The sequence below is a fragment of the Lemur catta genome, chromosome 1 (genome assembly GCF_020740605.2).
Source record: "Lemur catta isolate mLemCat1 chromosome 1, mLemCat1.pri, whole genome shotgun sequence".
NCBI lineage: Eukaryota > Metazoa > Chordata > Mammalia > Primates > Lemuridae > Lemur > Lemur catta.
The window spans coordinates 282,728,216-282,754,016 of NC_059128.1; the positions used below are offsets into that span (position 1 = coordinate 282,728,216).

The 25,801-nt window shown below is 44.3% G+C and overlaps 1 protein-coding gene across 4 annotated transcripts; it reads right to left on the reverse strand.

Moving 5' to 3' along the window:
- Positions 1-1,799: 1,799 nt before the first annotated feature.
- ZBTB21 (zinc finger and BTB domain containing 21) lies at positions 1,800-20,802 on the reverse strand. Of its 4 annotated transcripts, none has more exons than XM_045540710.1 (3): positions 20,681-20,802; positions 14,249-14,314; positions 1,800-9,069 (listed from the first exon to the last, which is right to left on the reverse strand). In XM_045540710.1, exon 3 carries the CDS (start codon positions 9,054-9,056, stop codon positions 5,862-5,864), a length of 3,195 nt encoding a protein of 1,064 aa, XP_045396666.1. In that variant the 5' UTR covers positions 9,057-9,069; positions 14,249-14,314; positions 20,681-20,802; the 3' UTR covers positions 1,800-5,861. The 4 variants fall into 4 exon arrangements, with proteins under 4 accessions (XP_045396666.1, XP_045396664.1, XP_045396668.1 ...); XM_045540712.1 differs by lacking the exon at positions 14,249-14,314 and having other exon boundaries at positions 3,599-6,856; positions 7,460-9,069; XM_045540711.1 differs by lacking the exon at positions 20,681-20,802 and adding an exon at positions 19,100-20,150 and having other exon boundaries at positions 3,599-9,069.
- Between the last annotated feature and the right edge of the window lie 4,999 nt (positions 20,803-25,801).

Consider the following 25,801-nt stretch of genomic DNA (forward strand, 5'->3'; position numbering starts at 1 on the left):
GAATATCAGATTGGACACAAAAATCAATACCCAAATATATGCTGCCTAGAAGAAACACACTAAATATAATAACACAAACAGGTTAAAAGGTTGGAACAAATATACCATGCTAAAACCAATCAAAAGAATGCTGGTGTGGTTATATTAATACAAACGAAGTAGGTTTCACAATAGACAAAGAAGGTCATGTTAAAAATAATAAAGAGAGGCCGGGCGCGTGGCTCACGCCTGTAATCCTAGCCCTCTGGGAGGCCGAGGCGGGTGGATCGCTAGAGGTCAGGAGTTCGAGACCGGCCTGAGCGAGACCCCGTCTCTACTAAAAATGGAAAGAAATTATCTGGCCAACTAAAAAAATATATATAAAAAAATTAGCCGGGCATGGTGGCACATGCCTGTAGTCCCAGCTACTCGGGAGGCTGAGGCAGTAGGATCGCTTGAGCCCAGGAGTCTGAGGTTGCTGTGAGCTAGGCTGACGCCACGGCACTCACTCTAGCCCGGGCAACAAAGTGAGACTCTGTCTCAAAAAAAAAAAAAAAAATGATAAAGAGGTAAATTAATTAATCCTCAACATTTATGAACCTAATATCACAGTGCTAAAATACATGAAGGAAAAATTGACAGAACTAAAAGGACAAAGAGACAAATAAATAATTATAGTCCTCCTTCCCCTACCTGCTCTTTCTCCCTTTGTCAAAAAGCTATTAAGTAGATCCCTAGGAGGTGGGCAGTCGGCCTGAGTGTGGAAGGCAGGCCCAAGGGGACTGGGAAATTGGTTATTACAGGAGACTGCAGTAATGGGAGCTTGTTTTCTCCCTGTCAGAGAGAGGAGACACAAACATGGAAAAGGAGAGAGCCACAGAATGAACCCTGTGGTGTTGAATTGGATTGAAGCTATCAGTGTGAACCCACGGATTTCTTAGTTCTTACAAGCATGTGCCGAACACTGAGAGGATGCCAACAGCAGTGCAACAATCGCAAACTTTGCAAGCCTTTTACCGCTAAAAGAAAGGGCAAATCTAAGGTTTTCCAAAAAACTATATTTGGTGGCAAATTAAATGGCAGGGTTAAAGCAGAAGAAAGATTTTAAAAATTATGTTGTTTCTTCTTGGTGCAGTGTGTTCAAGAAACTTCAGGCAGAGGGTCCCAAGAAAGACATAGGATATGGGCAAAGGAAAACAAAACCATCAGAAGAGCCAAGTGTGAGCCCAAGGTATGGAGAGTTAGCATTGATCAATCCAGGATGAGCCTCTCTCCTTCTAATTCCTTATTTTCCAGTCAGCTTGGTGGTGTTAATTTGAAATATCTACAGTTCAGCCCTTCACTTTACAGGGAAAGTTAATACATTTAATAATAACAAAAAGGAATATATCCCAGTGTTATAGAAGAGCCTCATTAGAATAAAAAGAAAAACTACAATACTGAAGTCTTCAAGTCATAAAACTAGCTTATCAGTCGCTATGCCGAAACATCAATGCAGGGTGCCTAAAAACTTTCTTTTTATGCATTTAGCCCATCACGTTAAAAACTAATTTGAATAGTAAAGAAAAAGGTGGATAAAAAACTACTAGTGTGAACAGTAACAAAAAAGGTGGCTAAGCAGATTGTTGCCTATCGTGTATTTGTGGTGCCCAAATAACTGAAGCTTTAATTCTATAATATTAATACAAGCAACCTGGAACTGGGGAAAATTAAATCTCGCTGACAACTCCTAGGCGACTATTCATATTACCCACATAGATGGATTTAAATGCTACTAATCATCACTATCAAAGTGCAAAACACACCACTGAGAGCGTGACTCAAAGCAAAATACAGTACAAATTTATTGACTCCGATCATTCTTAGTCGAGTTTGAGCAAAGTAAACAGACAATAGAATTGGATACAAATAAGCAATGGATTAACATTAGACAGAAATCCTATTTTACCATAAATTTTCAGTCCAGAAGAGCTTATTCCTAAATAAAATTGAACAATGATTGACTTACTCTGCTAAGGCATACGATGACAAAATGTACACAATAATAAAACCACTCATTTTTCTTTTAACAATAAGCATATATTCAAAGAAACACGTGAAATAATCTTGGATTAATGTCAAAAGAAATGATCACCTTTTGAAAATCAGTATTAACCAAGTATAACTTCATGGAAAATCTGGACAGCACTAACAAATGACTAAAAAGCGCTGAATTCAATTATTTTAAAGATTTACAGTAAAATACTTTGGTTCCCAAAAGACTGTCTCTAAGAAGGAATCTTTAAAACACCTGACATAACTCATTTTTTCCCCCTCCAGAATCTAAACACTGATTTCGTTCTCTCCCCAGTCAAGTGGAAATTCCGTAAGCAGGAGCACACGCCGAGACTCACTGAAAGAGCATATTACACACTATGAAAACATCAAACTTCTTAAAGTGCTAAAGCCACAAAGAACCACAAAAGAGGAAAACCTATTTTTTAAAACTTAAAGTTTAGTAGTCAGTGTTAAAGAATACTTATTAAAGGATGTCAGCATTACTTAATTCAATAATGCAGTTCGCAATTATTGCAACATCAGTGAGACATCAGAAATCAAGTTACTTGTAATATTCCAGTAATAGATGAAATTTATACAGAAATCTGTTAGGAATGACACCTAATTATTATTTTATTAAGAAAACTTACTTCCTAAAGTTCCAGCCTGCTGCTCGGTTGTACAGCACGCCCATGAGAACCCACTGTGAGGGAGCAAAAGCCAAGTTTAGATCCGCTGATTCGCACATGGCTCCGTCACCCTGACGCAGCCGCCCCGCACCTCCGTGAGTGGGCATGTTTTATTCTTGTCTCACGGCGGCTACTCTCATTAGCACCAATGGGGCTACATGCGGATTTAGATGTTCACTGATTAAGTGCTGGGCATATTTTTACAAAGAGAAGGCTAGAAATAATCCATTTCAAACCAGAAAACCAAGAACGTCAAATCTCCCCAAAAATGCAAATAACATCATTGTTGAATTGTTAGTTGTATATTTTGGTAAAATTATAAATGCACACTAACTAGTTTTACAGGTGAATGTTCTGTTAATCTTGAAATATTACTATTAAAAATGCACAATATTTGTTACCTCCATTGCTTACTTTGAGTGATAAAAACACATTTCATGTTACTCCCTCCTTCTCCCACATAATGATTCAATAACAAGTTCTCAGATTAACAAAGAATATATTAAAACATTTTACATTCTTTCCACAACTGCATAAAAAGCAGGCATCCTGAATACTTACAAGGAATAATGAGCTTTCTACATTTTCAAAAATTAATTACAATCAGAAAAGATATTTACAAGAATATCTTCACTCACTAAAGAGTTGTGACAATGAAAGACCAACTTGTTTTACACCAAATATTTGCCTACTGTCTAAGATAAACATTCTTTAAAAACTGCTTGATGAATAAAAGTGTCTTTCATTATTTTACTTCTTAACATTTAAAATAGTTACATGAGTGGAAGCATATTTTATTTTTTTAACCACCAAAATAAACTCTTTCAGCCTAATGCTTTTAAGGTACAGTATAAAAAGTAATAGAAAAACCAGAACTGCATTAGAAATGTTTTTGGTTCAAAATTTTATTTGAAATCTTATTTTCCTTGCCTAGACAAAAATGTGAGCTAACAAGACAAAACACTGTAATTTTTAAAATCTAACAGATCTGCAGAGCCTATATTTAGATCAAAAATATTTTTTAATTAACAATATTATCTTAAAAAATCTTGAAAATGTAGCATAAAGATTCAAGTCGTGGGATACTGAATTTACAATGCTAAGATACTTTGTGGAATCGTGGTATCACGGAATTATCACAGATACTCTAATGGCCATGTAGGTGATGATTACTCAGGGAAACTGTCTTCTTTTGAAGAAGTGACAGCTTATCAAGATACTCAGAGTGATGCCACACTATACAGGGAATGAGTCCAATGCACAACCATCCATCCTCATGTTTCACATAAGGTCATATGCTTCAGTTTTATCTTTAAAATGCATAGATTTCTTCAAGAAAACATAAAGATGGCAAGAATCAGTAACTGTAACTTAATCTTACTTTCCTTTGTCCATCAAATCTAAGAACAAAAGAACTACTAAAATATTTTGGGATTTTTGTTTCCTCAAGTGAAAGAATAAAAGGCAAAATTTCATATACAATTTCTATGATGTACAAAGTCAATTACTATTTTATAAAAATGCTCGTGTTTTAAGAAAAAGTAAGATTCTTTCCTACCACTGGTATGGACTGCTGGTAAGGAGACTGACGGGTACAGAATTCTTTTCTGCTAGAGCATAAATTTATTTCTTAATCACAGTTGACTTTTCTTTAATCTGAAAGAATAGCTTGTAAAAAATAAATTATGAACTCGGAGTCTTAATCTGTATTACTACCTTAGAAAAGATTTTGTAGTTTTAATAACATTTCTTTTATATATCTGACCAAGGAAAAATCTTCCCCTTGGAAATACTGCATTGAACTTTGGATAACACCTACTGAAAGGCTTTTCATTACAACTTATACATAATAGAAAAAAAGCCCAAAACCTATGGACCACAATAAGTGGCTAAAACTAATTCTGGACCATCAATAGTGCTTTCACCCACATTTATGAAATATTAAGCAGTGACTTAGAGCAGAATGGCTTCACTAATGACATTTTGACCGCTATAAACTCCTACAGATTCTAACAGAAATTGTCACAAAAGACAAGAGAGGCAGGAAAATGTGTATATTGTATATATTGTTCTTAAAAAGCATGTTGAAACTGCAGTGTGGTATTTCCTCCTCTGCTCTGAAAGTAAATGGTAATTTAGAATTTTAGATCAGCTGTGCTGACTCCAAGTGTTTGGGATCTATTTAAATATTAATACATGTCCTACCTTGTTACACTAATGTTAAATTCAAAATTAGTGCCACGTTAGGTGTTTAGTCCCAACTACACTCAGATTTTCGATTTGTGACAGCATAAACCAGAGAACATCAAACATCGGATGATCCCTCAAATGCGGGTCAGCCTGGCAACGCGAGGCCGTGCACGCAGAGCGCTTCATCACGCACGCCAGTGCACAAGCTCTAGCAAACTGGCTTCAGGGGACTTCCGTAAACCATGTTTTCATCTTCCAAGCCTTCCTTAGAGTTTAACCATCATTCATTACATTAAGCGACTGAGAAAGAGAGCAAGTTTTTGTTTATAAAAATCTAAACGTTACTATTGCTGATTTAAATTTCTCACAATTTTCATACAAAAAAAGTTCTACGTGACCACAAAATACCAAATATTTATTTTTATCAAGTGTCAGGATAACTTATTAAAGTTGAGGTTTATCATTTTTTTATTGCTAAAGTATTCTAAGATCTAAATCAATACTGCAAATGACTCCACTTCTTCCTATTTTTGGACTTAAGAACATGGTTAAGATTTTACTAGAACTTAGGTGTCTGAAATAATCAAAAGAAGAAATACTCTGATAGTATTCCACTAATTACAAATCAGTAAAAAAACCGAAAACCTCAATTAAATGATTATGCTGACACTGTGGAATGAGAAGAAACCATGCAAACCATAAGATGAATCCAATCTCAACGTTAAATGAGATCAAACCACCTTGTTCTTTGAAGGTCCAGGACCATGATATTGTAAAAAGTTTATTTCTAAAGTTGAGTAAGGACATACTAATATTAGTTTATCTCAAACTTAAATTCAAGCATAACAATTTCAACATTTATTATTCTTTTTTAAAAAATATTTTGTTTCTTATGACACATTTCACAATTCAGGTTGAAATCTGGAGACTGCCCCCCATTTCATAATAGGCTAAAGTGTTGGTCTTTCAATTGTGTGTTTGTTCATGACTCCAAAGACTAAATGCAGTCTTGAATGTCCTGTGGCAAAGTTTACACATAAACTGTCTTTTAAAGGTGATTGCTGAAAGGGGTGGGGCGTGGTAGAAAAGGGTATCTGATTCTTGGGGTGCGAACAGTTTTTCTGTGGCCGGAGCTGGGTTTTCAGACAAGCCTGTGGGGCTGTCGGGCTCCAGGGGCTGGATCTTGGGCAGCGGTGGCGGCGGGGGCAGAGGTGGCGGTGAGGGTGAGTTTGTGGGAACGGGGCCTGCTTCGGATTCTTTATGTGCGGATTCCTCTGTAGCCTGAGACATGTGTGACTGGAAGTGACTCCAGAGCCGAAAATTAGTGCGAAAAGCTTTGTTGCACACGTGACAAATAAATGGTTTCACGGAGCACAGCAGCTCCTGGTGCCGCTCCAGCTGCTTGTGCACCGTGAACACCTTCCCGCACTTCTCGCAGGGCCACAGGCTGGCGTCTTTACTGGGCCCTGCTTCTCTGGGGGCTGCGCTGGCCTCGGGTGCCTCTTCCTCAGCCTCCTCCACGGGCTCCTCTTTGACCTGGATTTTCAGTTGCCTAGAAAGACTAAGGTCTTCAGGGAGACAAGAGGAATCCTCCGAATCGAAGTTAACTTGCTCTGAAGAATCACTGAACACGTTGTCGTCTTTTGTGGTGACAACGTGGTTTACTTTATTTGGCTCAGGCTGGGCCTGGGGCCTCGAAGAGCCAGTCACGTCGCCATTGTGGTCCAGAACCGGCAAAGAGAGGTTTTCAGCCGGCGCCATGTTGTTCTGATTGTGGACTTCAACCTGGTGCCGCCAGATGCTGAAGGAGGACTTGAAGGTGCGCATGCACTCCAGGCAGGTCAGCTTCTTATACTCACACTTGCTCTCGTGCTCGTGCTTCAGCTCGGGCGAGAAAAACCTGAGGCTGCAGTAAGGGCAGACGGTGGCGTTCCGGCATAGCCGCTCGTGGCTTCCTTGTTCTAGGAGAGAAGAGAGCTTAGCATTACAGAGGCGACACTGGTAAACCTCCTTGTTTTCTACTGGACTTGCAAGAGGAGCATGCTCTTTTGGCTTAGCAACTTTATTTACTCCAAGGGGTTTTTCTCCTGGGTGCATTTTTATGTGCTGCTTAAATTGAGAAAGAAAGCGGTATGCTTTTCCGCAGTAAGTACAAATGTACGCTCCTTTGGCTCGAGATCGCAAGTTCCTCTTGATGACTTGCTGTGCTTGGGAACTACTCTGTCCCTGAAAGCCAGGCTTGCCGCGCCTTAACTTAATGATCAGGGCTTTCTTAATCTCTCTCTCTCTCACTATGTCAATCAGCTTTCTTTGGAATTTTTCATCCAAAACAGCATGGGAACTAGAGGCTGGTGACGGGTTCTTCACTATGCCGTGTTGGGTCTGACAATGTGTCCACACTTTGAAGTTGGTGTGAAACCTCTTGTGACAGATGTCACAAGCGTAGGGCTTTTCTGGGTTATGGTACATGTTAGCATGACGGTGAAGACCTGCTGTTGATCTAAAGATCTTAAGGCAATGTTTGCATTTAAATTTTTTGTTTGGTCTCGTCCCCTCCAACTCACCAAATTCATCTTTATTCAAATCAGAATCTGGGAAATCTGCCTCGAGGACAGTGGGGCTGGAGCCTTCCTCAAAGTTGTCCTCTGACACAGGAGACCCCTGCTCATTCACCTTTAACTTCTTAAAGGGCAATCTTCTGTCCGCTTGGAACCTCCTTTTTGCTGGGAGTCTGCTCATGTCCTTCTGCTCTTCTGTTTTGAGAGACAGGTCTCTTGTGACTGATGGTGACGAGGCTGCCGCTGCCGCGGCATCTCCCACAGTGACACGGATGATGTCTGAGGGATCCGACAGCGGGCTGCTGGGCTCGGTCTTTATGCGCACCTCGGTCACAGGTGAGGCTCCCTCCCTGTCTGTCGACTGAGAAGCACTAAAGGACCTGAGACGACGCGGCTGTAGCACCTGAGGCCTGTCATCTGGGGCTGTTTTTTCACCACAGTCTTTTAAAGATGACTTTTGAGATAAAGCACACAACACACTCCCTGGCGCATCCTTTGACACCGAAGATGATCCCTGGGAAGATTTCACATCTATGGAGGGTGAATAGACAGGAACCTGGCTATCCATGGACAATGACCGTCTGAGGAGACTCTTAACAAGTGGGCCACTCCTGTCGATGCTTTGGTTTCCAGACCCAGACCCGCTGGACGGGATCACTAAGCCTAACTTCGAATAGTACAACAAGTTTCTATCTTCACCTTGGCCACTTCCTTTGCTAGTTTCTTTTAATAGATAGGGAGTCTCTGACGAGCTACGGAGAGACAAAACAGGTGGCCGCGGTCTTTTCAAAGCTAGCTCTATAGCTTTTCCTTTTGGAAGCTGACCACTTACACCTGGCTTATCATCCATAGTTTCTCTGTCTTGCAGAGGTTTTGAAGGCAATACTGCATTTCTTTTCACCAAACTGCCTCTATTAGGATCATCCAAAGATCCAGAATGCTCAAGAGACTTTGTATATCCCACAGAACTATCTTTTGGCCAACTCTTTTCAGTTAATGACAAATTGTGAAGTGGCTCAATTGGTTTTGGAACATGTGGCTTAACGATATTGGCCTTGACTGCAGTGCTAGGTGAGGGCCGGGAAGTATGGCTTGGATCAGGTTGGTTTTGACTAACAGTTTTTCCTTGTGCTTCATTTCTACTTTGACAAACAATGACACTTCTCTTCTGAGAACTGTTTTCATCATCTTCTACAAACACTTTTTTTCTATTAGGACACGTTGGAAAAGGGGCTTGAGGTGTTTTAGAAACAATGTTAGTAAGAAAGGAAATCCCAAGGCTATAGCCAAGTTCTTGCACAGCAGCAAGGCTGCTCTTCTCAACAAATAAAGAGGAAGAATAAATGTAGTTTAAAACATTATCAAAAGCATCTGGTTCACAAAAGTCAAGCTGAAATACAGTTTGTGACTCATTTTCCTTATTTGTGAATAAACTCTGAAAGTATTCGCTGCTAGCAGCCAAGACATTTTTATGAGCTCGGAACTTCTGGTCTCCGACAATGAGCAGCACGTCGCACAGCTGTCCTTTGAGGCGCTCCTCATTGAGGGCACTCAGGAGGGAAATGGCATGCGCCGGGTTGATGTAATGCAGCAATCCCTCCATGGCTTGGGTTTCGCTAAAAGACAAAACGTAAAATTACTGTGAGTAAAGTGGGGCAAAGTCCTTCCCGACATGAAGGGCTCCTCAAGGGCAGGGAACATCAGCTGTCTTTTGTTAGGTGCCAATATTGTGTAGACCTCAGGCTGACAAAAGCTTTTTGGATGACAAACTTATGTAAATAACAGTGAAAATGTAAAATAAGCCTCAGGGTTTAAGCAGGTCATCATATTAAAATTAAAGAATTTTAGGAACTAAAGACTATAACAGAGGCATTTGTACACTACCAAAAAGCATGCTAGAACTTGGCAGGTAGATAGGGCAAGGAATATTTGAAAATAAAGGCTTTTTATTTAGGGAACTGATCAATTTGATGCTTGGTTCTATTACTTATTAATTCAGAGAGTAGGTATGAATTATCAAACCCCTAAAGTCTATAATTTTGAAAGAAAATAGTTTTATTACTGCATATACTTAAATGTAATGTGAATTGTTAACAATGGGGTGCAGAGTAGAGGTCTCATCAGAGCTTTACAAATGGGTAGGAATTTAAAAAAGGGAAAAATCATTTGCTAATGACTACTGAATCCAAGTGTTTAATAAAGGATAGAAGCATTAAAGAACAAAAAAGTTTGTTTTTCTTCTTAGGCCAATTACCTTGCAATCTCTTGAATACTACTTTCTTACCAAATCACATTTTGAACAAGAGCACGAAAGAAACGTTAGCCTGGCTCTAAACGTAATTCAGGGGTTTAAACTGAGATTTCACTGACGTTCTCCTCCCATCTAAAGAGGAGACGCGGACGCTCAGTGGCCGAGCGCATGCTCTGGCACCAGACACTCGGCTCAGCTGCTGGCCCCCCCCTTGCTAGCTGATGGTCCTTGGGCGTTTGTCAGGCCCTGTGTGGCTGGTGCCTCCTGTGGGATGGGAACAGCAACTGTGCCCTCTTGCAGGGCTGTTGCAAAAATTTCATCTAAAGGGAACTCAACAAATGTTATGCAAATAACTTTCAGAAATTGCAGGTTTAATAGGCATTTAATTCAGTATAAAAGAAAAAGGGTCCAGATTAAACCCACCACGTGCTTGATGAAGACAAAGCCAATTCAGAGATGACACCCAACTCTCCATATGTGACCCGTGACCCTTGACTTAGACTTTTGTTACTTAAACACCTCATCCCTTTCATTTGATTTTATAATAACCATCTTTTCTTTAAAATGTTGTCAGAACATTTATTTTTAACATTAAAATGGATCCAAAGTAACTAAGAATATTTGTGACAGTTTCATCTTTCTCTAGAGGACAAGCTGTAGATGAACCAAATGGCCCCAGCACATTTGTAGGTTCTCTTCTGGCCTTTGCTGGTCACCCCAGCCTCCAAGCTCTTCAGAAGAGCCAGAAACTAGAGTCTCCTAGGCTGCCAACCTGGGAGTGACCAAAATGGTAAACAACTTCTTTAATACTATTCCAACTCCCTGTTAAGATGCTGACTCAATGTAACCAATTCAGAGGCATGAATTTACTTCTGGGGATGATGCCTTTAGCCTGTCCACAAACAACTCCCTTGGTCAGACCACATCGAGTTTCTGTTCATCCCTGCCTACCACCTTTCATTCTGAATAGCAAATATCCCTTCTTCTATTTGTGATTGTTCAATGGAAATACTTTCCCTTCCTTTGTCTTCCCTGTTAGCCATTTTAATTTCTCCCTTAATCCTTTTACACTTTCTTTATAATCATGCATCCATTTGTGTAAAGAAACCCTTACCATCTTTCACAGACGTCAGTAGAGAAGGAACCTTATGATGCCCCATGTGTTGACTCAACTATGTACTGAGCAGTTTTAGCACTAAAGTTTTGACAAAGCTAGTTCAGGTGCTGCCACAAGGAAAAGCAACAGATGCAGAATCAAAAGCACCGACAAGTCCTTGTCAAAGGAGGTTCTTAAACTCCATTTAGAGGTTTTAAGCTAGCAATTTAAAAATAAATAAAACAACTAGGACAGAATAGAAAATGTCACAATGCATCAAAGTAGTAAGGCCCACTAAGAGCTTGAGAAACTTTCGTTTCAGTTACACAGTCACATATACACATATCCACACATGCAGCACATACTGGGTTGAGATGTAAAGTGTATTCCTTCCTGTGGGTCAGAGCCAGGACAGTTTGAGAGCCAGTGACCCAGGCTAGCCAACCTCTCTGGGCCTCAGTTTTCCCCACTATAAAACAGGGATAATAATAGCAGCTACTACACAATGCTATTGTGAGGATTAAATGAGATAATAATAATGGCTACCATTTATTCAGCACCTATCACATACTTCAGACTGCACCAGGAACTTCTCATGCCATTGACTCATTCAACAGAATGGCATCTGAGAAGACCAGAAGGAGGCGAGGGATGAGCCCAGGGGGACACTGAAGGGAAAATGTGACTGCAGAGGGAGAAGCTGAGGAAACAGCAGGGCGGGAGCAGGGTGTGCTGGGGGCTGTGGATGATGAATCGAGAGGCAATGAGGAGACAGATTGTCTAGGGCTGGCGGGACCGCTGGAAGAGCTTTACTTGTTACTCTGTGTGAAATGGACACAAAGATTCTGAGCAAAGACTGACAAAGACCTGAATTATGTTTTCAAAGGACTGCTCTATGTTGTTGACACCTGACCACAGGCAGGGCAAGGGTGAAAGCTGGGGGCCGGCTCAGAGTCCACTGCAACGGTCCAGGTGAGAGGGGACTATGGCTGGGTCCCAGGTGGCAGCAGGGGAGGTCAGGCAGAGCCACCAGGGTTCCTAATGGACTGCCTGTAGGGGACAGAGAAGGTGAGGAGTTAAGGATTCTGCCCGAACAACTGGAGATGGAGTTTGATAGAAAAGGCAGGAGTGGAGATTTCTTTAAGGAATTCAGTTTCGATACCCTCCATGTGAGCAGCAGCCTGTTCGTTAATGTCCTTTATGAGCATCCATCCCCACTTTACTCTCCTGCTTCCTTTCTTGTGCTGCCTGGGACCACTTCTCAAATAAACACTGATGTCTGAACCCTTGTCTCAGGGTCTGCTTTTGGGGGAGGCCAAACTAAGAGACCACTAGAACTTGCAACCACAGGTAAAGGCTAAGGAACTGTGAAGACTAAACCATGTGAGCTGTTCTACGTGCGTGGACATGAAGAAAATGGTACTCCATGTACCATCTGCACTCTATTGTCAAAAAGCAACATTTTTCTCACTTTTCATTGTTTAGAAAAGTTTCTTTCTTTATGCTGTCTTCAAATCATCATGATCCCTGTTTCTGCTCTAAAAAATTGCTTCCAATCTCTTGAACTATAGGCTTCTATCTTCTTTGAATGAAAATATCTGGGAATTAGGGAACAATAATAAAGCCACTCAGAGTTAAGCTGTAAGAGAAATACTCACTGTCCCTAAAAATTATTTGGGGTTTCAAACTATTCATGTGACTGTAACCTCCATTCGAAGTCATCAATAAGACTGTCTGCATGAACAGTGGTGAAAGATGTCCAAATTTCTGATACAGCCCTGAAGAATAACTTTACAATATTTATTTTCCACTCCATTCACTCAAACACTAATTGGGTACTTAATAATAAGAGTGCTTACTCTGCCACATACACAAAAGTCAACACTTTTTTATTTATCAACTCAATATTTATAGCAACCCGAGGAGATAGGTACCATTATCATCCCCATTTGACAGAGGAGAAAACTGAGGCACAGAGGGTTAAGTACCTTGCTCTTAAGATCAAACAGATAATAAGCACCAGAACGGAATTCACATCAACTGGTTAAGCTCTTAACGCCTACACCATACTGCCTCTGGTTTCCTCTTTCAATTCTCACATAATCTTCTGAGTTAGATACCGTCATCATCCCTGTTTTACAAATTAGGAAACTGAGGCATTGAGAGGTCAAGTAATTTGCCTCAGGTCACACAGACAGCTGGGGGCCTGGTCCCAGAGCCCAGGCTCTTAATCATCAGATCACCTGCTTCTCACGGCTGGGCATCCATCTAGGATGTGCTAGAACTCTACTAGACGCAAGGATATCAATCTAACTAGCATGGCCCTGCCTCACAGAGCTTAAAGTCTTCCGCAGGAACAGGGTAAGTCAATCTGCCGGCATGGTTCAGTATGCTAAGTAGCACAGGATGTCTGCAGAGTGGAGATGCTGTACAGATGATGGCATCGGATCCAGGGGAGTCGGAGGCCAGCAAAGGCGTTTTATAGAGGAATCAGCGAATGCAGGGAAGAGACAGGCAGGAAGGGTGAAGGGCATGCCAAGGGACAAGAGGAACATGGGCAACATCACAAAGACAAGACAGAGTATGAGGTACGCAAGGGAACTGCAGGTGGCTCATCTGGTTGGAGCAATGGGGGCAAGCAGGGGAGGAGAAGGCCGTGTGGGCTATGGGGGCCGAAATAGGCCATTTGAGGATATACGCAGGAGAGTGACATCTTCCATTCTCTCTAGTACCCCAGGATCTAGAGACTCTGGATGCTTAAAGAGACAGGAAAGAGAGAGCTGGACAGTGTGGACGCCTCGCCTTCATGTCAAGGCCCTTGCTTCTACATTTTAATTATTAAACTTTAAAAATAATGGCCCCTTTCCTGGTCTAGCTGCAAATAGACAATTAACATTTTGTATTTTTGTGTTTTAACAATAGGAGGTGTATTTATCAAGTTTAACAATTAACAACATAAAATGCCCCATTAACAATGTGGACAAAAACGGGGAAAACCACCAGCGCTGAAAGTCTTGAGCTAACCCAGCAGGACTCCTGTGGCTGGTGGGTGTGCAGACTGAACCCTCACCCCTCTGGCCTTCTCTGCTCATCAGTCCTCGCACACGGCTGGCGTGCCTGCTGGCTGTACTTTCTCCTCATGTGTTTTTTTGATCCAGATTCAATAAACTTGCTGGCACATTAAACTCTGATTTTTCATGCATGTCTTCATGCTGAGTGATCAGGATCTCTGACTTACAGAGGACAGCGCAGCTCACGCATGAACACATACCACCACTGCCGGCCACGCCCCCTCCTCTCCCCTGCTCGTCTCCACAGTGGAGAAACCTCAGCACTCTTAAAAGGAAAGTGGGTGAAATCTGGAAGAAAAGGCCCATTCATGAGCAGCAGGAAAAGCTGAGGAAACCCCCAGGAAAACCAGGTTCTGAAACAGGATTGGCTTGCTTACCACTTGGATCCTTGCACACAAGTGTCTTCCCAAACTGCCTGAATTGTTTCTATTTCATGCTGTTTTCTGAAATTTCAAAACGAAAGAATCTTTATTGTTAACAATTCATGGAAGACATTATAGTTCCACGGAAGAGCTTTTCACATCTGTTTACTTGTCTCAAATCCTGGCTTTGCCACCTATTAGGTATGTCACCTTGACAAAGATCACTCAACTTTGTGAGTACTAGTTTCCTTACCTGTTAAACGGGGCTAATGTTACCCACCACGTGGGATTTTTACGAGGGGCACAAGATGCACTGTTTGAAAGTCCCAGTGTGTACAGTGCTTCCCACATGGCAAGTGCATAGCTCCCTTCTTCCCTTTCCCTCCCGTAAACGCTGGTGGGGGCCTGCTACACAGCACTGGTCACAGGAGGTGCTGGAGATGGGGAGAAGAGTCAGCTGGTGGCTTCCTGTTTCCCAGTAGCTTATATTCCCGTGGGAGGACAGACAACAGTTTGATGAAGGATATAGAGGGTGCTATGGGAATACTAATATCAAGAAGCCATTAACTTGGCCAGGGGGTGGGAGGGTGGATGAGCGAATAGTGGGGACACCAGGGAAAGCGTGGGACTTGGGACTCACTCGACACTTATAATACAAGTTGAGTATCCTTAATCCAAAGAGTCTGAAATCTGAAACGCTCCAAAATCTAAAATATTTTGAATGCCGACATGATGCTCAAAGGGAATATTCACTGGAACATTTCAGATTTTTGGATTAGGGATGGATGCTGATTGAACTGGTAAGTACAATGCAAATACTCCTAAATCCAAAACAATCTCAAATCCAAAACATTTCTGGTCCTGAGCATTTTGGATAAAGCATATTCAGCCTGTAATAGTGAAGGTTCCATCCTTCACATTTCTACTACAGACACTTTTCAAAAATGCTCATCTGATCTTGCTGTGGCTTAAAAACTCCCAGTGGCTTGCTGTGGCCTCAAGTTCCAATTCCCAGGAATGGCTACAAAGCCCTTCATAACTGGATTCCAGAAAATTATTTCACAGCATCACCTCAAATTCCTCAGGTAATAAATGCAAAGGGGGTGGGGGAAACTCGTATCTTAACATACATTAATTCAATGCAAATACTTTCCTCTTTACCCCAATGTTAGATCAGTTGCAGGAGATTAAGATTGTTGAGAGATACAGGGAAGGCAGGCAATTTTGGAATACAGAACATTCTGGTGACAGAAGCAGAAGAAAGCAAAGCACAACATGGCACTCAGAAGGGCATCAGGTGAGTGAGTGGTCAGGAAAGGGATCAAAACAATCTACCTGCTTTCAAGTTTTAGCAACTAAACTCAGGCTGGTATCACAGCTAAGGTATACATTATAAATTCAGCTGGCTCCAGGACTAGTCTTCAAAACCGTCACACCAGTTCTATAGGAAAATGTCTCCTTATGTCCAAAACATTATCCTAAAATTGGACTCTGGGAACACTGGTCCTTTGGAATGTTGGAGGTCGTTTATATAGTCCTAATCGTGATACTGGTAAAAAAGAGGGAATGCATGTAACACAAGGCAAACACCTAGTTAAAAATCCAAAACATCTACATTCGGCTTTGGAATATAAACACACACACAAACGCACCCAGAGCTCATCCCCACACCCTCATCTCCATTTGATTTTACCATTAGATGACAGTAGGAGGTTGGCTCTGAGTTTCAGTCTTATCATCACTCACTTGGTGACAATGCAGATACCCAGAAATTATCTAAACCTCCTCAGATTTCAAAGCCAGACTAGCTTATCCGATCCCTCAAGAGGAGTCATGTTACTACCTTGTATTCCATCTCCTCACATTTTCAGCGTCTCTCTCTCAGAGCGTCAGAGAGAGAGAGATAGTTTAATTTTGGTTTAACCGTGAGTTCTCTGCCATACCCAGCGGAATGATTCCACTCTAACATAGTTCAGGCTCTTAACTGGCACCTTAGCAGAGTCGTCTGGTCACAGCCTCTGCTGTTCTGTTCTGGCCGCCCAGCAGTGTTCCCGCTCCTGGTAACAGTTCTGTGATTTTGCTCTGGAAGATTCTACCTTGTCCCACCAAGTACAGTCTGATGTGCTGCTCTCCCCCAGCTCTGGGGTAGGCACACAACCAAAGCCAAGTCAATCTGAAACTTTGTCCCTGGAATACGGGTCTTGAGAATAACAACAAAGGCAGTAAATGAATGGAGCTGATTTATCTCAGCAGAGGCCTGAAAATGCAACCTGCCTGCTACATAGATGCCTGGGGTTAGCTTGGTTCTTGTCCTTCTGGCCCAATTTTTTTTTAGCTCTCCCTTAGAGTCCATAGACTTTAGCAACTCTGTATCTTCACAATAAATTCCTTTTTCTATTCAAGCCAGTCAGTTTCTGTTCTCATTAAAGAAGCCCGATATACTTCCATGTGATATTCACTCTTCCTGTCATGCTTTCCAAACCCATCCTGTAAAATACTACTGCTAGACTGAGCTTCCTAAAACAAAGCTTTGATCACTCATCCAACATACGCATAAAGTATTACTATTATGAACTCAAGTTATTTATTAAACATCTATTACATACAAGGCATGGTTACATTTATCTGAAATATGAGATATTTTATATCTCCAAACAGACAAGGCCCCCACTTTCTAGTGAGGGAAATTAGATGATAAACAAGGAAACAAATAAATAAAAAAGATAACTTCACATTGTGCTAAGTGCTATGATGGAAATAAACAGGGTGCTATGGTTGGGTACAGTACTCAGAGAGGATGGTCGGAAAATGCCTTGGTGAAACATTTCAGTTGAAATCTAAGACCTGAATGAAAAGAGCCAGCCTTGATCCTGCTTAAAAACAAAATAACAAATGCAATGGTTCTCCATTAAGCTAAAATGCAAAATTTTGAAAACATGAACTCCAAGGCTCTATAAAATCTGATTTTTAAGAATGTTTTAAATCTTCTTTCCCTTAATTATCCCCTTGTGATAACTCCCTGGTTCAGACACTTTGCTTCTGAGACACAACCTGCCCATCTTACTTCTTCCATTACCCAATCTGGAATGTCCTAGAACTCATCTAACTCTGGAGTTCCCCAGCACCCCATTCATATGAACATTAACCACCTTTCAAAGCTCAGCTCAAGTTCCAACTCCTCCAAGAAACCTTCTGTTATGGGCTGAATTGTTTCTCCTCTCATCCTTCCCACATTTATATGTCAAAGTTCTAACCTCCAGCACCTCAGAATGTAATCTATTTGGACATAAGGTCTCTAAAGAGGTAATTAAGTTAAAATGAAGTCTTTGGGGTGGCCCTAACCCAATGTAACTGGTGTCCTTATAAGAAGAGGAAGATTAGGACAAAGACACGCTCAGAGGAAGGACCATGTGAAGAAGACAAGATGACAGCCATCTACAAGCCAAGGAGAGGCCTCAGGATAAATCAACCCTGCCGACACCTTGATCTTGGATTTCTAGCCTCTAGAACTGTGAGAAAAGACATTTCTGTTCTTTAAGCCACCCAGTCTGCTGTGCTTAGTTATAGCAACCAAAGCAAACTAATATACCTTCCTTGACTACTTCAGTTAATAAGCAAACACCTCCTTTCAGTTCCTGTATTATGCAGAGCCAACACCATTTATGTAGTGTTTATTTATTGCCTTATATTGTCAGTCATTGGTGTCTCCCCAACAGGACTGTAAGCTATTTAAGGACTGACATCTATTCAATATCTTTTGGCACTCTTCACAATGCTCAACATGGCATCTTTCACAGCAATAAATATTTGTTGATTTCTCTGTACTCTGCACTCCAATTAAATGCAGGTGTGAAAATTATGCATGTTGTTTTTCTAAAGTAAAGCTGATTACATCACCACCCTGTTTTAGAATACTCTATCGATTTTTCCATTACTCCCTAAAGAAAATCCAGACCATAGACTGGCACACAAAACTTCACACTCCAGTTACAATTCAACTCTCCACCTTTATTGGACAGTCCTTACCACCTACCCTACAAACCTGGATATCCAGTTTCTGCCACCTAAAATATCTTTCTTACTTCTCCTTTACTTGGCTAACTTCTATAGAAAGATCCAGTTGAAATGTCACTGCATCTACAAAGCTTCTGCAATATGCCCGTTGGCAGCAGCTCAGTCATCTAAGCTACTACACTACTTCATCTCTCTGTAATAAAGCCACAACTATTTCAACTGATCTTCTTTTATATCTCCCTCATGAGACTCTCTGAAAGGAAGAGCCCTCATTTTTATCAGTGCATCCCTAATGCCGAGCACAAGGCTTGCCAGGCATCTACAGGGCAGAGAGAGAAATCATCCAACTTCAGGTTTAGGACCTGGACTTGCTCACCTTTATTTCTCCAGCATCTGCTACAAAGCCCAACATGTGGCTGTTTTCTTTGCTTTTTCTATGATATCTTGTGGCTTTAATCACTACCAGATGATGATTCCCAAACCTGTATCTCTGCTTAGGTTTCTTGAGACTCCAGGCCCTCAGGTGCCTGCAGAACAGTTCCATCACAGGATATCCCACCTGGCCAGCACGGCACTTATGATCCACACCCTCTTGTCTCTACCCCCACATGTGCCTGTCCTCACGCATTCCCTAGTTTGGGGTGCTGCCAGCCACTAGGTCTCCTAAACCAGAAACCTCTTATCTTTCCTTAATAGCCAATCAGTGACCCATCAAGCCTAGCTCTAAAATCTGTTCTCCCCATACCCACTGGCTTTGGGGACAACTAAAACTGTCCCTTCAATTATCTCCTTCCCATCCAGAGACTTCCTTAATAACTTAACCCCTCTTTTGTTATTTTAATTTTTCCTTACCAATGTACACATCCAAAACTCCCTGCTATATAACACTGTCAGTTCCTCAGGGGCAGGGGTTTTACCTTCTTCAACTTCATTTCTGCAGAATGAAGTACCCTATATTTTCAATAGTGTTAAAAAGAAAGAATGAATTAAAAAGTTACTTTTAAGTAGACCAATGCCCCAAATTTCTACTTTATTTTTAACATCAACATTTAGGGGTGCTTAAATTTAAGTAACTATTAGTCCATTAGAGATGGATGAGAGATTTACTTCTTCAAGCACCAGAGGGAAAGGTTTAAAAAATAATTTTCAATGAGAACTCTTTCTAAGATGGATTAACCCACTTTGTCTTCTTAAACAAGGTATGAAGAACATAATATAAGCTCCTTAATTGATGACTCAGGGTCACCAGCATGAACAGTCACCGGACTATGCAGTAATACACAGATGCTCTTAGATGCCAGGTGAACAGAGCTGTCAGCTCTTGCACTAAAAAAAAAAAATCCCAGGCTGTGCGAAGTCTGATTAATTTGCCCCTCGGCTCCTACTGTCAGATAACGCCGCTGGAGTACCTGTCCAAAAACACCCCGCCTCCAAAGGTGCTGCTCATGTGGCATTCTCCCGAACCACCCCGCCCTCATGGTAACCGCGGGTCCGGTGCCAGCGCCGCGGGGCTGTCCCATGATTAAAAAGTAGATCGTTTGTGGAGGGACTACTGAACGGGTTCCAGGAAAGCCACCAAAGGATCACGAGGGGCCGCAGCCGGCGTCTCTAAGGCCGGCGCGACAGGCTGCGTCGGGAGCGCTCCCCGTCCGACGGCTCGGCCGCAGACCCGTACGCAGGCGGGGGTCTTTCTCGAGGGGGGACACCGGCAACGGCCGAGTGGAGCTTCTGGCCGGCGCAGGCTGCTGTGGGCCGCGGCGCCAAGGCAGGGGCAAGGTCTTCCCGGGCTTTGCGAGGGACGAACGAGCCGCGAGATCCCGATGCTGCGGGAGGGGCGGGCAGAGAGGCGGCCGGGGGTGGGGAAGACCAGACGGGGCCGGGCCCGGGCGCCCACGCTCCGGGCGCGGCGCCGAGGGCCGCAGAAGGGCGACCGGCCGCAGCAGGTGCGGGATCCGCACGGCCGCCCCCGGCTCCCGCGCCCTCCCGGCCGGAGCCGGCGGCCAGCGGCCGGCCCCACACCTGCCCGGGACGGGGGCGCGCCTGCACCGCCGGCGCTCCAACCGCTGCGCGCGAGGGGCACGCGCCCGGGCAGGCGCGTCCGCTACCCCGGAGGCAGCTCCGCCGGGGCGAGAAGCAGAGCCAGTGAGGGAATGGAGCATGCGCAGTGGCGAGGGCGAGGCCGAGAGCGGGCACGGGGCATGCGCAGTGTGAAGGCACAATCGGCTACGTGGGAGCCCGGGGCATGCTCGGTGAGAGCCAAGGCCCGGCGCAAGCGCAGTAGCGCCCGGCGCCCGCAACCGGCTGGTGGAGAGAAAAAAGAGGAGAGAAATCACCTCAGAGTTACGTCAGGAAAAGCCGCGATTTGCGGGGAGGCTGTGGTTTCCCACCGGGCCCCGCAGTTCTCCTAGAGCCAGGGGCGTGACAGTTACTCACCGGTCTTCAGCCCCGAGGCAGACGCTGGGCCCCTTTCCGCTCACACTCGGCTCGCGCACGCCGCAGCCGCCGCTGCCGCTGTGATTCCATCCATCTTGAATTTGACGTCATCCCACACCAGGGATGAGGTCATCGGAGGCAGCGCTCGTCACGTGCGCGGCGCTCCGATTGGACGCCGGATGCCGGGGGCGGGGCGAGGGCGGGGCGCGGCGCGGGGGCCGGGGAGGGCGGGCTACCGGGAGCCGCGCGGGGCGGCCGGCGCCCTGGGTCCCGGAGGGCGGCCCTGGGGGAGGCGGCCGGGCCGGGGAGGCTAAGCGTCTGGGCGAGGGGCCGCCGCGGTCCCCAGTGGGCTCTGCCGGTGGTCGCCGCAGCCGCCCCGCGGTCCCGCCCCGAACCCCGGCCCCCGCGGCTGGCAGGCGTGGCGCGCCGCAGACCCCGCGGGGCCGGCTCGCGGTCGGGGCCCCCGCAGCGCGGGACGCGGGGCCTGCGTGGGACGTCTGCAGGATGCGCGGCGGGGAGTCGCGCTCGGGAGTTTCCATTTCCTCCCTCCGACCCGACCTGCCCGCGAGGACGGCGAGCGGGCCCGCGCACCTCCGGACACCGCGCGGTTGCGGCCCGAAGGAGCTGGCTTTCCTCAGCACCGGTTCTCATCCGTGTCTCAAGCTTTGGGAGGTTCCTTGCATGCGTGTTCAACCCCCATTGTAAGGAAAACAGTGAGAAAACTCGCTTCACTTTCCATCAAAACCAGAAAATTAGGTAACAGAAATGCCAGACTGTAAATTCCAACTCTAAACAAAGGTTCTCTAGTTTAGACGAGCTAAATAGAACATCTTGATGTGTTCTCCAAAGCCTAGAACAACCGATCAGAGGAGATTGCCTTCTAAAGTGACGATTCTAGAACAGACATTTAAAAATCCTGAATTTTAAATCAGCTTTGATAATTTTCAAGTGTTAATTGTTAATTTTCAAATAAGTTGAATTTTTGAAAATTGAATTCATGCACATGACCCGAGGTAAAATAATTTATGAAATGTTTGGAAACTATGTGGAAGAAATAATCTTGCGTTGGATTGATAATTAAAAACTTGTTCCCAAATTGACAGCTCTAGTGTCAGTTGTTTGACTTAGTTTAAGAGGACTCAGTCTTAAAGAATCTTGCACCTAAAAATTTTCTCCTACAGCTATTTGAAAACTTTAAAGAATGTCTTCATGTTTTGAACTGCATGGTGATAAAGCACAAAATGGCTTTGTAACTTAAAGGAAGGTGGAAGGCAACAGTGATCTTAAGTCCTTCCAAGGGCCTTCAGTTTTAGGGGTGCCCTGTGATTAGCCTGGGTGAGCATGTGCTGCTACCTGTATTTCATAGCCAAGAAAACCAATGGGAGCTGCATAGCAAGAGCTTTGCTAGAAGCCAGGTTTTCTGGCTCTCACTTTACTGTGCCATGTGCGGAAAGCAGTCTTCCTTCACGGCATATCCCTTTCTAGCTACCTGCTTACCTGGGTTTTTTTCCAGGCTTCCTGAGGATACACGTTGGTGTCTCCACTTTGAACCATGTTATCAGGTTGTGCCCTCACCATTTCACTGAAACTGACCCAGTTGCCAAATCCAGCAGAAACCTTTCAGTCTTTCAGGTGACCTCTTTGATTTGTGACACTCCACCAATTTCTTCTTCAATACTGATTGCTTCAGTTCCGCCTCATTCCCTGATCCTCCACCTCTTACCTGACTGCTCCCTCTCGGCTTCCTGTGTTGGCTCCTCTGCCACTGCCTGTGCTCACACTGTGTTTCCTGAGGGTTCTGACCTTGGCTCTCTTGTCACGCTCCCCCTGTGCAGTCTCTGCTATCCCTGGGACTTTTGCCCAGTTGCCTGAGCCAGAAACTTGGGCACCATCCTCCGTTCCTATGCATTTGGCCTGCTCCCAAGTCCTGTTTGTCCTGTCTCCTGAATGTTTCTCTGATAATGTAGCCACTTCTTCCTGTCTTGAACAGCTTCCTAGCTGCTCCCGCAGCCTACAGGCTTTTCTGTTTTAATCCACGCTCACATTGCAGCCAAAGTGATCTTTTTTAAAAGCAGAAGGTATCGTGCCACTCCCTTGCTTAAGTTTTTAATGACTCTCCATTCCTCTTAGAATACAGTTCATACTCCAACCTAGAAGAGCCTGATGACTCGGCCCACCTCTCCCCAGGTCTCCCTCCACCCACACAGATACACACACCTTCTCTAAACAAGTCTGGCTCTGCCTCTTGCCTCTGGGCTTCAAGTGTGTTGCCCTTTACCTGAGCCATTACTCCCCCTCTACCTGTTTTAACTTGGTAATTTCACCTTGTCAACTGATGTTACTTCCACCGGATTTTATCACCTCCCCACCCCCACCCGTGACTGGCACCTCTCAGCCTCATTCTGGGTTTGGTGCTTCACCTCTGTGTTCCCATGGCTCCTCGTATGGGTTTTGTTGATACCACTTGTGTAGGTGCTGTTGGGTTTGCCCACCCGTACCCTCTCAGGCCCCCAGGAGGCTGCTTGTTCCCTCTGCCTGCCGGATGCCTCGTGCAGTGCCTGGAGTACAGGAGGAGCTTAGCATATTTTTATTGAGTGTTATCTACACACTGAAGCATCCCAAACAGGATCTCTAGCACCATGTACACAAATATTTGTACATCATTTACAGAGCCGCCTTCTTGTTGGACATCATCCTCCAGATAACAGCTAAGCCCTCAGCAAGCTCACAGCTGAACTTCCTATCGGCTTTTTGTCTTCTTTAAACTTATACTTCCTTCCTTGTCTCTGTCCTAGCTGAAGGGTCATCTGCCTTATTAGCCAAGTCAGGAACTTGATGGTTATTTCCCTGTCAATTTTCGCATTCATCTTTAAGTCCTTAAATCTACCCCTTAAAATCCCATTAAATCTGTCTTCGCCTGCCCAACTTCTCCTGTTTCTGGCTCCAGCATCTCTGTCCAACCTGTGGCCTCTCAACCAAATTCCTGCTTCAGTTTTGCTTCCTTCTCTTCCCAGTCCAATCTGTTTTCAGCTAAATTCATCTTTCTGAATGCAGATCAGATCAACTTGCTCTGCTGCCAAATCCCCTCCCCCCATGGGACCCCCAGTTGTCTGCAGCCTCAGCGCTGGGGTGGCCTAGAGTGCTGTCCAGGTGACTTTGCCTGTCTCCCGCTGCAGCTTCCCCTCTGGCCGTCCACGCCTGGGATGCCCTTTTCCTATTCAGTCTGATTTCTCTTTCCAGCTGCCTCCCTGTGCACTTCATTCACTCCACTGTAACGCCTATTCCGTCTGTTCCTGGAGGCTTGAAAGCCGGTCTCTCCAGTAGTGTGTGTGCTCCTTTGGTATGGAGACCATGCCCGATAGCCTATGTATTCCTGGAGCTTGGGGCCTGTTAGGGCTGTGTCCTGGGCCGTCTGCTCCCGAAGGCTCAGAAACTGGTATAATGGTGTCCGATGCTGTGGTATTAGTGATACTATAACTTTGCATTTCTTGTACCAAACACTGCCCTTTCATCAGTTGAGGGAGAGAAGTCTTCATGGAGTTTAAAACATAAGCCTCTGCATGTTTGAAAGTGGGAAGTTTTAATTAGCTGTGATTCTCTTAACCATCATTTCATTTTGAACGTGTGTCTGGATGTCCAAATTCACCCAACCTGTGGGTTGGGATGTTGTCTCTTTAAAAAAATTAGTATTCGTTTCCTATGGCTGCTGTAATGAATTACCACAACCTTGGTGGCTTAAAACGACACAAATTTATTTATTCTTTTACGGTTCTGGAGGCCAGAAGTCTAAAATCGGTATCACTGGGCTAAAATTAAGGTGTCAGCAGGGCCACGCTTCCTGTGGAGGATACAGAGAAAATGCATTCTTGCCTCTCACAGCTCAGTGGCTGCATCTGCGTCACTCACATCTCTGCCTCTGCGGTCCCACGGCCTCTCTTCTGTCAAATCTCCCTCTCTACAAGGACACTGGGGAAGGCGTTTAGGTCCCACCTTGTTAATCCAAAATACTCTCTCCATCTGAAGATCTTTGACTAAATCACATTTGCAAAGACGCTGTTCCATATAAGGTAACGTTGCAGGGCAGGGATCAGGACCTGACATCTTTGAGGGTCATCGTTTGGCCTACCGCAGGTAAGGACAGCACTCCTATTTGCCTGTAGCAACCTGGGAAGGTCTTTGAAAGGTATGTGACCCAGAAAAAAGAGGAAAGAGAAGGGAATGGGACGCGAGAAAGTGAGGAAGGGTAAGATGTGAGATTGCCATGTAAATGGTTAATGCACTTCGGTGCTCAGTTAGGCTCAGAGCTGGGGTGGTGCGGGTCATGGCACTCCCTTCAGCGTGATCGAAATCGAGTGGGGCTAAGTGTCGATCCCACTGGGTTCTCATAATTGAGAAGCCCCGTCTTGGAACACTATCATAAAAGAAAAGGGGTACTAAGCTTAAAGGCCTCCCCAAGCAGAAGTATCAATTGTTGTGCTTTTCTCTGAAGAGCCTAAGTGCCTCCTCCTCTCTCTTCTCACCATCCCACCCTCGTTCTCCTCACCTTAAAGACCAGGTGCCTGAAGGTCCCTCCAGTTCAGTCAAGGACACAGCTCCACACCAGTTTCTAGCAATTCTTTTGCCTTAAGCACGATTGGGAGAGGACTGTGTGTGTGTGTGTGTGTGGCAACAGTAGTAATTCAGGCTATTTGATTATAAACTTTGTGTGCAATAAGAAGATGGGTTAGGTGGAATTTCTTATGTATTATTTCATAAATTGCTATCATGAAAGGAGGTGTGGAACACAACTGCTTTAAAATCTGCACATGGGGTTTCTTTGGGAAAGAAAGATGGATCGCGCATCCCCAAGGCTGTGGACTGGATGAAGGATAGCAGCTCCGTTTAACAAGTGTCTGCTGCGTGTCCTCAGCTGCGATCTCATCCGCTCCGCCACCCTGCTCCTTAGGAATGAAGACGACCATTTTACACGCCAGGAAGTGAGGCTTGTAAAGGCCAAGAAGTGGAGGAATGGGAGTTGGAGCCGTCTCTCAGCAAGGTCCAAGACCTTTCAAATAAATGCAGCTGCTCTGAAAATATTTCAGATGTGCATGGTAGAATCTGTTAACCGGTCAGCCCTTTATC